The 12,175-nt window shown below is 45.2% G+C and overlaps 1 protein-coding gene and 1 long non-coding RNA gene across 2 annotated transcripts in view; both read right to left on the bottom strand.

The window, feature by feature from the left end:
- The window catches only part of LOC106508895 (uncharacterized), a 97,016-nt gene extending 91,177 nt beyond the window's left edge, over positions 1-5,839 (bottom strand). Inside the window, exon 1 of the mRNA XM_084960377.1 lies at positions 5,348-5,839. Coding sequence (XP_084816503.1) covers positions 5,348-5,839 — 492 coding nt within the window. The remainder of the gene's footprint in view (positions 1-5,347) is intronic.
- The window catches only part of LOC146406111 (uncharacterized), a 284,015-nt gene that overhangs the window by 87,395 nt on the left and 184,445 nt on the right, over positions 1-12,175 (bottom strand). The gene's annotated exons all lie outside the window — the stretch shown is intronic.

Here is a 12,175-nt window from a genome sequence, read left to right as displayed (position 1 = left end):
TGAGGGTGATGGTGGCCTCATAGAATGTCTTTGGGAGTATTCCTTCTTCTTCAACCTTTTGAAAGAGTTTAAGGAGGATGGGCACCAATTCCTCTTTATATGTTTGATAGAATTCACCTGTGAAGCCATCTGGTCCTGGGCTTTTATTTGTAGGGAGTGATTTTATGACCTCTTCAATTTCATTTCTAGTGATTGGTCTGTTCAGTTGGTCTGTTTCTGCTTGACTCAGTTTTGGCAGGCTGTAAGATTCTAGAAAATTGTCCATTTCTTCCAGATTGTCAAACTTATTGCCATATAGTTGTTCATAGTATTCTCTTATGGTTTTTTGTATTTCTGCTGTATCCGTTGTGATTTCTCCTTTTTCATTTATAATTTTGGTGATTTGGGTTCTTTCTCTCCTCTTTTTAGTGAGTCTGGCCAGGGGTTTATCAATTTTGTTCACCTTTTCAAAGAACCAGCTCTTGGTTTTATTAATTTTCTCTATTGTTTTTTGAGTCTCTATTTTATTGATTTCTTCTTTGATCTTTACAATTTCCTTCCTTCTGCTGACTTTAGGACTTCTTTGTTCTTCTTTTTCTAATTCATTTAGGTGGAGGGTTAAGTTGTCAATTTGGGATCTTTCTTCTTTTTTGAGAAAGGCCTGGATTGCTATAAATTTCCCTCTGAGCACTGCTTTCGCAGCATCCCATAGATTTTGAGAGGTTGTGTCTTCATTATCATTTGTTTCAAGATAGTTTTTAATTTCCTTCTTGATTTCCTCATTGACCCATTGGTTTTTTAGTAGCATGTTGTTTAGTCTCCATGGAGTAGGTTTTTTCTCTTTGCTTTTCCCATGGTTGATTTCTAATTTCATGGCATTGTGGTCAGAGAAGATACTTGAGATAATTTCTATGCTCCTAAATTTATTGAGATTCGCTTTATGTCCCAATATGTGGTCGATTCTTGAGAATGTTCCATGAGCATTTGAGAAGAATGTGTATTCTGATTTTTTTGGATGTAGTGTCCTGAAGATATCAATTAAGTCTAACTTTTCTATTGTTTCCTTTAGGATCTCTGTTGCTTTATTGGTTTTCTGTCTAGAGGATCTGTCCATTGATGTGAGGGGGGTATTTAGGTCTCCTACTATGATTGTATTCTCATCAATATCTCCCTTTATGTCTGTTAATATTTGTTGTATGTATCTGGGTGCTCCTATGTTTGGGGCATATATGTTGATGATAGTAACATCCTCTCCTTGGATGGATCCCTTAATCATTAAATAGTGTCCTTCTTTGTCTTTCTTTATGTCTTTTGTTTTAAAGTCTATTTTGTCTGATATGAGCGTTGCAACTCCTGCTTTTCTGTCATGTCTATTGGCATGAAATACTTTTCCCCAGCCTTTCACTTTCAATCTATATGTATCTTTTGTCCTAAGGTGAGTTTCTTGTAGGCAGCATATTGAAGGTTTTTGCCGTTTTATCCACTCAGCCATTCTGTGTCTTTTGATTGGGGCATTCAGTCCATTGACATTTAAGGTGATAATTGATAGATGATTATTTATTGCCATTTGATCCTCGTGTTCCAGTTGATTCTATGGTTCTCCATTCTTCTTTTTTTTTTTTTTTTTTTGGTTGGATGGTCTCCTGTTATTATCTGCTTGAGTGTATTTTTTTTTTTTCATTTTTTGCAAATGCAATATTTGGTTTTGGCTTGTGGTTGCCCTGTTTTTTAAGTATGCTAACCCCTTCCCATAATTGTGTGTTGTAGCCTGATGGTCCTGTAAGTTCAAACACTTCATTATTATATTAAAATTAAGAAGAGAGACATACATACAAACAAAAAGGATTATTTACCTCCTAACATCCCTTGCCCACATTTTATGGTTTTGATGACTCTTTTATTTTTTTCCTTTTTAATTTTATTTTGTTTGAAGCATGTTCATGATTAAATCTGTATGCTGGCTTATTTGAGTGACTGCTCTCTGATTGTATCTTCCTCAGTCCTAGTTCTTCCTCTTCTTCTTCTTCTTCTTTTTTTTTTTTTTTTCTTTTCTTTTTTCTTCCCTTTCCTTCCTTTCTTTTTGGTTTAGAGAAGCCCTTTCAATATTTCCTTTAACCTGGGCTTTGTGTTGCTGTATTCTTTAAGTTTTTGTTTGTTGGGAAAAATTTTTATTTCCCCTTCTATTTTAAATGATATTCTTGCTGGATAAAGTATTCTAGGTTGCATATTTTTTCCTTTGAGCACTTTAAATATCTCTTGCCATTCCCTCCTGGCCTGTAGTGTTTCTGTAGAGAAATCAGCTGATATTCTTATGGGGGTTCCCTTGTAGGTAACATTCTGTTTTTCTCTTGCTGCCTTTAGGATCCTCTCTTTATCACTAACTTTTGCCATTTTTATTATGATGTGTCTTGGTGTGGGTCTGTTTGGGTTCAGTTTGTTTGGGGCCCTCTGTGCTTCTTGTATCTTGAATCCAGTATCCTTTAGATTTGGGAAGTTTCCAGCGATAATTTCTTCAAATATATTTTCCATTCCTTTATCTTTTTCTACTCCTTCTGGAATTCCTATTATGCGTAGATTGGCCCGTTTTATATTATCCCATAGGTCTCTTATATTGCTTTCCAGTTTTTTGATTCGGTTTTCTGTCTGTTGACCCGATTGAGTGATTTCCATTATTCTATCTTCCATATCACTGATTCGTTCTTCTGCATTATTCATTCTGGTTTTTACTGCCCCTAGTTCAGTTTGCATCTCTGCAAATGAATGTTCTAGTTTTTCTTGGCTCCTCCTTATATTTTCTAGCTCCTTTCTGAGGGTATCTGCATTGCTGTTCATATCTTCTCTTAATTCCTTCAGTATTTTCACTATTTCTCTTTTGAACTCCAGGTCTGTCAGACTGCAGAGATCAGTTTCATTGTTGACTGTTTTAGGTGAGTTCTCCTGTTGGTTTGACTGGGGGTGGTTTCTCAGCTTCTTCATCTTGCTTGTTGTCTTCTTTCTCCTGAGGGAGTTGTACTCTCCGTTATCGGGTAGTGTTTGCCTTGTCACTGCCCTGGAATATTTCCTGAGGGCTGTCGTTGTTGGTCAATCTTTTTTTGAGGCAGTGTGGCTTTTCTGGAGTGTTGATGGGACTAACAGTGTTTCTTTGAAGCAAAGGAGGACTTCCTGAGGGCAGACAGGACTGGGAGGTCCACCCCACGATGGTAGCAGATTTCACTTGGTTCTCAGCACCCCCTGGGGTCTTGGGCGGGTAGCAGGGCCCTTGGAGACTCAAGAGGTTCCTCCCCAGGGCAGCCCGACTCAGAAAGACCGTCTGAGATCTTTTCCCGATTCCGCCAGGCTTGTTGCAGCTTTTCTGGGCTGCAGGGGGTCCTGCCTGGAGCTGGCAGTCCTATGCAGCTGGTCCACTAGGTCTCAGCACCCCTTGGGGTCTTGGGCGGGTAGCAGGGCCTTTGGAGGCTCAAGAGGCTCCTCCCCAGAACAGCCCGACTCAGAAAGACCGTCTGAGATCTTTTCCCAAGTCGGCCAGGCTTGTTGCAGCTTTTCTGGGCTGCAGGGGGTCCTGCCTGGAGCTGGCAGTCCTATGCAGCTGGTCCACTAGGTCTCAGCACCCCCTGGGGTCTTGGGCGGGTAGCAGGGCCCTTGGAGGCTCAAGAGGCTCCTCCCCAGGACAGCCTGACTCAGAAAGACCGTCTGAGATCTTTTCCCAAGTCGGCCAGGCTTGTTGCAGCTTTTCTGGGCTGCAGGGGGTCCTGCCTGGAGCTGGCAGTCCTATGCAGCTGGTCCACTAGGTCTCAGCACCCCTTGGGGTCTTGGGCGGGTAGCAGGGCCTTTGGAGACTCAAGAGGCTCCTCCCCAGAACAGCCCGACTCAGAAAGACCGTCTGAGATCTTTTCCCAAGTCGGCCAGGCTTGTTGCAGCTTTTCTGGGCTGCAGGGGGTCCTGCCTGGAGCTGGCAGTCCTATGCAGCTGGTCCACTAGGTCTCAGCACCCCCTGGGGTCTTGGGCGGGTAGCAGGGCCCTTGGAGACTCAAGAGGCTCCTCCCCAGGACAGCCTGACTCAGAAAGACCGTCTGAGATCTTTTCCCAAGTCGGCCAGGCTTGTTGCAGCTTTTCTGGGCTGCAGGGGGTCCTGCCTGGAGCTGGCAGTCCTATGCAGCTGGTCCACTAGGTCTCAGCACCCCCTGGGGTCTTGGGCGGGTAGCAGGGCCCTTGGAGGCTCAAGAGGCTCCTCCCCAGGGCAGCCCGATTCAGAAAGACCGTTTGAGAACTTTTCCCGATTCGGCCAGGCTTGTTGCAGCTTTTCTGGGCTGCAGGGGGTCCTGCCTGGAGCTGGCAGTCCTATGCAGCTGGTCCACTAGGTCTCAGCACCCCCTGGGGTCTTGGGCGGGTAGCAGGGCCCTTGGAGACTCAAGAGGCTCCTCCCCAGAACAGCCCGACTCAGAAAGACCGTCTGAGATCTTTTCCCGATTCGGCCAGGCTTGTTGCAGCTTTTCTGGGCTGCAGGGGGTCCTGCCTGGAGCTGGCAGTCCTATGCAGCTGGTCCACTAGGTCTCAGCACCCCCTGGGGTCTTGGGCGTGTAGCAAGGCCCTTGGAGACTCAAGAGGCTCCTCCCCGGGGGAGCCCGTCTCAGAAAAACCGTCGGAGAATTAGGTCGATCTATTCACGGCGTGGCTAGGCTTGTTCTAGCTTTTCTGGGCTGCAGGCCTTTTCTAGGGGGCTGGTGGTGTTTGGTGCTGCTCTGTGGAAGTGTAGCCCCTCCAAAGGGCAAGCAGGCCTGTGCAGGGAGAGCCCCTGCGGTGGTAGGTTTCAGGCAATTGTTGAGGCCAGCCCTCCTGGATGGCAGGCAGCCCCAGGTTCGGCGAGAGCGTAGGGAGTGGCGGGGGTGGGGGGAGGGAATGCACTGGGAAGCACAGCTTTCTGCTAGCTAGCAGGCCTGTAAGCTTGTTGTGGCGTGGGGGGTATTCTATGGGGACCCACCCCTTCTTCTCTCCCCTCCCCAGCACGGGCGCAGACCAGGCTCTTCTCCCAGGTTCCCTCTGAGGCGGCTTTCCACTTCCCCGCCCCTAGAGTATTGCTCCCTTCCTCTGCGACAGCTTTGTTTTCTAGTCTCCCAGGCAGTCTCTGCCCCGTCAAATGGTTTAGAGACCTCCCAAGCAGTTTCCGCTCTTCCCCGCCCCCCTAGCCCGGGGACTAATCTCTGGAGCCGAGGTCTCGGTGCCCAGCCCCCCCCCCCAGGCGTCCCCCGGCCCTTTCTTGGGGACTAACCTTCGGAGGCGAGGTCTCGGTGCCCAGCCCCAACCCAGGCGTCCCCCAGCCCCCTCTCGGGGACCAACCTTCAGAGCTGAGGTCTCGGTGCCCAGCCCCCACCCAGGCGTCCCCCGGCCCTTTCCCGGGGACTAACCTCTGGAGCCGAGGATTCGGTGCCCAGCCCCCACCCAGGCGTCTCAATTTTTGGTGACTGTGCCCGTAGTTCAGATGGTCCGTTGGGTTCTTGATCGTTTTTCCGTACTCCGACTTACTGCTACACTCTTCTCTGCATCTGGAGATTCCTCCGGTTCGTTTGATCTTTCCCCCGGTAGGAGACTTTCCAGGGTGCGGGATCCCTTTCTCCTCCGCAGTTCCCTTTCGGGAGCGCCCGTCCCGCTCGGATTCACCTTCTCTCACTCTCCTCTTTTCTCCCGTTCTGCCCAATAATGTCACGAATTTCTTGCCGTTATTGGAGTTTAGGTTCCTCTGCCAGCGATTGGTTGTTGTTCTGTGCGAGTCATTTCTTCTGTAGATGTGCTTTTTTTGTTGTGTTTGTGGGAGAGGGCGAGCGTGTCCCCCTACTCCTCCGCCATCTTGTCCTCTCTCCTCCATAGTTCTTACATAGTTCTTAATGTGTCTGAAGTGCTAGTCTTTAAGTACTTCAGACACATTAACATATGTTATCCTTCCAATAACCCTATGAAGTAATTACTATCATTATGCCCATTTTTATAGATGAGGAAACTGAGACACCCAGAAGCTGAGTAACTTGCCCAATGGTTGAACAGTAGAAAGATTAAAACTGGGGATATGGTGCCAACATGAGTATTCTCATGTAGAGATCTGCATAACAATATCTTGACTTAAAATGTCAAGTTATTATAAAGCTAATTCATTCGTCAGTAATTGCTATCATTTTCTATGGTCAAATGAGACAAAATTATGAAATAGGTGAAATTTATCTACTTTCTACCATTTTTTGTCCTTCTTCTGAGCCCAGTCCCTCCTAAGGGAATGCTTCCCAGGACCCCTGGAAACTAGGATCCTCCTATTTTTTAACTTTTCCTCCCAACAAACTCTGCAGTCAGTTGTAAAAATAATAAACATATTCCAATGAAGGGCAAGTGACCAGAGCCTCCTAGTAAATAGTACTCAATCTACTGAATGACTATTGAAAGGTAAGGCATTGCTTCTTTCCAAAGTATCGTAATGACTTTCTAGCACCAAAAGTTCTAGCATTCGGCAGCTGATGGGCTTAAAACCTTTACATTGGTCTTGGCATAAGTGAAATAATGACTTTAGAGTTATGTAGTACAGTTTTGCAAAGCTAATGTTTCTTGCCCATGCTCAAGTCGGTTGTAATTAGGGAGAGAGAAGCAGGGAGAGAGAGGGCGAGCACATGGATGGTATTACCAAATATGAAAACAAAGGTTAATGTACCCTTTGATGGGAAGGAATGGGGGGAGTGGAGGCAGTGTCTGGGACAGGGGTTGGAAAGAGTGAAAAAAGACAATTCGACACCCTGGAATTTCAACACCTCAGTGTTCCACAAAAACCAAGAGCCAGCTCAGGGGAGAACAGCTGCCGGCTGCTTCCAAGAGAAGGAGAATCATTCTTCCAATGAGAAAATAGTGATGAAGGATCATTAGACTGGGGATAAAACTGAATTTCTATAATGCCAACATCAGGCTCATTTTTAAAATATTCCCTCAACAGTTTTATGTGCAGTGGAAGAAAGCGAATCGGGAATGCGCTCCCTCAGAATTAAAAGCATAATGGAAAAAATAGCTCCATTAAGCATGTGCCTAATTTAAAACACAGAAGTTCTGTTAGGTTGAACCATATAAGGGTGCCATTTTTGTAAACCAAAAATGGTCAAACAGAGGTAATTTTGTACAGTTCGACCTAGAAAAGTAGGTCATAGCAATCATTATGTGGCTGTAAGTCACAGTAATACCAATATGTGTAAGTTGTGTTTGTTATAGAGTGACTTTCATATGGTCACACAGCTGGCAAGTGGAAAGTTTTGTGACTAGCAAAGTCTCCCTTTTAATAGACCATAAGTGCCTTCCCTAAAGCATTCATTCAGTCAACAAACACGTTTTCACCTTTATGTGCCATGCACTGTGCTGAGGGTCATTTTTCCATGTGGGGGAATCATCTGCTGTTTCTTGCCCAACTGCTGGCGCCCAAGAGCAGTCAACTGGGAAGCCCTGAGTCTGCCCAGTGTGAATCAGATCAAAATTGTAGTGGTGATAGGAAATGTAAAGGGAAGTTGCAAATCTGATAAGGACATTGGTCTGCTTTTTCAGGGAAACAAATGCTCATTTTAGAGCCGATGGCAAGTGGAGAAAGGGGGGCAGTCTGGGCAGACACAGCTCTAGAGAAACCCACCCACTACTGCCTTGCAGTCTGAGCTTTTCTGCCTAAAAAAAGTCCTGTAAAGCAAGGGTGGAAACAATCCTTTCCAGGGCCATGGGATGTGGACCAGCAGCAGCATCTCTCTGGTGTTTGTTAGGCATACACATTCCCAGGCCCCACACCAGAACCTCTGATTCAGAAACTCAAGGGTGGAGGAACACTGTTTTGGGGAAAATGAGAGAGGCTGCCAGGGGTTAAGAAGGTTAAGGTAGTGTAGGACCCTCACAGGGGAGCATAAGAATGCAGGCTGTCCAGTCAGAAACACAAATCCTGCCAAATTTTCTATTTTCATATGGAAACATGAAGTTTCCTGTCAGTGAGCATTTAGTCAATGAAAAATAAAAATACAAAAAAGCAACAGCTAACATCCACTGAATGCTGCTTATGTCCCAGGTTCATTACTAGGTACCTCACATAAGTTTCATTTACTCCACAAAACAGCCTTATTGTGAAGGAAGTATTTAACAGCTATAAAAACCCATGAGAAGTGAAATAACTGATAGGATAAATAACTTCCTGTTTTCCATGCATCTAGCAAGTCACAGACCTAATTCCAGGTGAGCCAGTCTGATTGCACTCACTCTGCTGTATTTCACAGGACATCCTAAGGCATCACAGATCTCATTCCCAGTATGAAAACATGCCCATTATCCATACATTTTTCGATCAAAATACTGTAGCTCCCACAACAATGCGAGAGGAAAGGAGGAGGTATATGCTCTCTTCGCTGACTTCCATCCACTCAAACCAAATACTTTTTATTTTAGGGAGAAAAGGCATCCACTGGAGAACAAAGGATGTAGCGCCACCTAGTGGATAAAGGTCCCCATTTATCTCAAGAGGCCTTTCAGTTGTGCAAAAAGCACTGTAATGAAAATAGAAACTACTCCTGACAAATCACTGCAAAGCTAGTAAGCCCAGCAAGAAACGGAGACTCGGTTCAAGAAGCGGGCTCAGCTGTGTTCCTCTTAGGTCATGACCTTCTCCTGTGAGCTGTCTGTGCCACAGCCCGCTTTGTAGGAACACATAAAGGGACACGCCCAGCTAGGTACCTTGTTCTCCCCCTTCACTGTGCCCAGATTTCTGTATTTACGTGGAGAAGGGCCACTGACTTCTCTGGATCCTGCTCTAGGAATCGCAAAGAAGGATTATGTTTGTAAAAAGAAAAGACTGATTCTGCTTAACTACAGGAACCGCAATTAGGCTTTATCGAATAAGACACACCTTTCATTGTCTGCACACTTTCCTGAGATAAAGGAGCCCAAGGGGGTAGGTGAAGAAATGGGACACAGGCTAGTGAAGCAATTTGCCTTAGTTCGTTTAGTGACAGGAAGATCAAAATGACAGATTTTGCCAGGCTTAATCTGACTCTCCATCCAGATCCATCAAGAAAGTGAGCCTTGCCTCTAGCATATGCTTCAGAGGGTCTCCAGATTATTCAAGAAAAATTTTAACTTCCTGCGATTTTGTGATCAACCCCAAACAGATAAAATTCCAATCTGCTTTTCCAAGCCACTGACAGCAGCAGCATTTTCCAAAGCGTAGGAAATATTTGCTATATGGCAATAGAGCTCTGTATTTATTCAACCTTAGGAGACACAGGATTAAAAAACAAACAAGCCTGTTGACTGAATCCAGATCTTTCCACATTGTTTAGATGATAGTCCATTCCTTTTCCTCAGTTATCTAGCCAAGGACCTGCTCTTTCTTTTTTGGCAGAGCACCCATTAGGACACAATGGGTGGGACACACATGGAAATGCATGTGGGCCCTAACCTAAAAATGTGCTTATCACAAACCCTGCTCTCCTATGAGCACAGCCCAAAATGAGGCACCCAAACAAGCTGCTGGGGTCAGTGTGCAAACTTCAGTAACCAGTAGTTCAGCTATCCAAACTAACGTGTCTTTGAGGAAAACTAAATATCCATTGTAATGTTCCAATGTAATTACAGGTAGTTTCTTATTAGTGGCCAGCTCCACTGGCCCAGGGAAATGAGATCTCTATCCTGCCTTTGTAGATAAGAAAGAACAACCTCTTACTTCATCTCCTTCCTAGCACATGTCTCTAAGTCCGAGGGCACTGCCCTTTGCTCCCCCTCCAGAGTTCTGCAGGGTCTGATTCTTCCCTTCAGCAATTAAGGATGCACTCGGTAGCCGGGCAGACAGGCTCTGGGAATTCAAGGAGACAGAAGGCTCACTCTCTGCTCTAAAGGAGCCTAGATTCTTATCTTTGGGATTGCTCTTATCTGCTCAGCTGCTGGCTTGATTCTCTGACTCTAAGGACTGAGGATCATTAGATGCTTTTCCCAAAAGGCCCTGCAGTGGCTCTGCCCCAGATCTTCCTGTGGTTTCCCAGCACACCTGCAATTGTCACCTCTGCCCCTGCTTTTTAAACTGACCAGGGCTGGGGCCTCTATTAGAGCTGCACTTAGAGATTTTTGCTTATGTTTTCCATCATGTCTCCTCATCACAGCTTCTGTCTCCTAGAAATGGCAAAGACTGCTTCTATTGCTTTTGCACTTTGTGTAAAAATAAGTACGAGAGAGAGACAGAGAGCTAGAAGCCCCAGTCACCTGCATGCTGCCAGCTATCTCTTCAGTTCTGGAAAGCCAGAAAACAAAGAAGCTGTCACCTAGTCACTCTGAACACTCTGAACAGGCTTCAAGGACCGAAGTATAGTCCTAACTGTAGCCCGAGGCAGTGACCTCACAGCCTTTCCATGCCCAACTCAGCCAACCACCAGCAGCACTGGAGACCCCCTTTCAATAACAGGCTTTATGCTCATCTTTGCAGCTCTCCTTCTCTCCACCCAGCACCCTGACAGGATTTCCTTTTATCACTCTAATTTGACAAAAAAACTGTGCCTCTTTCAAAATCATGCCCAGGAGAGGAGGAAAGAAGTTCTCTTCTTACTTTCCTCTTTTCTGAGTGGCATCATCTTTTTTTTTTTTTCCCTGGGTTGTTAATGCAATTGTGAGCTTATGCAGCAGCAGAACTGCCATTCATAACCTCACTTCTGGGGAAACAGCCATGCCTGGAGCACAAATTCAGGCACCCAGGGAAAGACATCCATTCAGTGATTGAAGGGATAAGTCCAAGGGTCACCCTGGCTTCTGATATATAAACTTTCAAAATGGAAGTTTATGAGTTGGGGACTTCTTATATTTAGACATTGACAGAATGATCCACTAAACCCATTGAAAATAAAAGACTGAGGGCTCTCTGAAAGTAAACTTTTTATATAAGACAGCAGATATGAGATGGGTGAAGGAGAGGCAAACTACTGTTTCCCGGCAGAGGACACAGAAGCTAACCTCTGACATCCTGAGTGACTACCAGGTCCCTTATAAGGCTTAGCCCTTCTCTGTGTCCAGATAACAGGAAGTGCCAGCCTCACACCTTGCTTTGCCTTGAAAGGAGGCTGACTCCACCTTAGATCACCTGGGGGGAAAAAATCTCCAATGATTGGCCAATGGGTATCTGCCTTATAGCCCAGAGAACTCTACCCAATATTCTGTGATGATCTATGTGGGAAAAGGATCCAAAAGAGAATGGATATGTATACAGGTATAACTGAATCACCTTGTCATAGCAGAAATTATCACAGCATTGTAAATCAACTATACTTGAGTAAAACTTTAAAAAATGGAAAAAAAAAAATCCAAGGGGAAATTAGGAACTTACACTTCATTTTTTTTTTCTTTCCTACCATCCATGTAAACAGAGATGAACCACCCTTCAGTGAGTGTCAACAGTTCGTTGTTCTTAAGAATAAATACTAATTTTTTTTGTCCTTTTAGGGCCATACCCATAGCGTATGGAATTTCCCAGGCTAGGGATAGAATTGGAGCTACAGCTGCCAGCCTATACCACAGCAATAGCAATGCAGGATCCGAGCATGTCTGCAACCTACACTACAATTCACAGCAACCCCAAATCCTTAACCCACTGAGCAAGGCCAGGAATTGAACTCGAGTTCTAATGGATACCAGTTGGATTCATTACCAGTGAGCCACCATGGGAACTCCTAAATACTAAATTCTTTAACAGGGTCTTTAATACTTCCTACTGGCCTCCCAAGCTAAAAGTCATATCACTCCTCATGCCAGCTCTGCTGCTTCTCTTTCATACCATCCTGGTGCCATGCTACATCCTGCTTCAAGAACTTTGCACAGCCATACCCTCTGCCGGGAATTCACTTATTCCTCCAAAATTTTCCATAGCTCCTCTCACTGAGTGAATGCCTATCCACCCATCAGTGCCCAGCTCAAATGTCTCTTCCTTCCTTACCAACTCCTTTCCCAACCTTTGACCTTGGTTGGGCTTCCCCACCCCGACACTTGCTATAGACTTTCATAGTCCTCTTTGCTTCCCAGTATTTTTCGTGATGAAAAGTGAATAATTTATTGAGTAATTGGCCACTTCATGCCAGCCTCCCCCTATCCTACCAGCAGAAAGAATTGCAGATAGAGGCAGCCAAATTGTGTAATGAAGGAACTGCAGAGTTTTAGAACAAATTTGAAAGAA

This window comes from Sus scrofa, chromosome 1 (genome assembly GCF_054392235.1).
Source record: "Sus scrofa isolate SSC_HxYL_T2T_F1_AM1 chromosome 1, Sscrofa_HxYL_maternal_Yorkshire_Landrace_v2.0, whole genome shotgun sequence".
In the NCBI taxonomy this organism is placed as follows: Eukaryota; Metazoa; Chordata; class Mammalia; order Artiodactyla; family Suidae; genus Sus; species Sus scrofa.
This window is presented reverse-complemented; position numbering and strand designations above follow the sequence as displayed.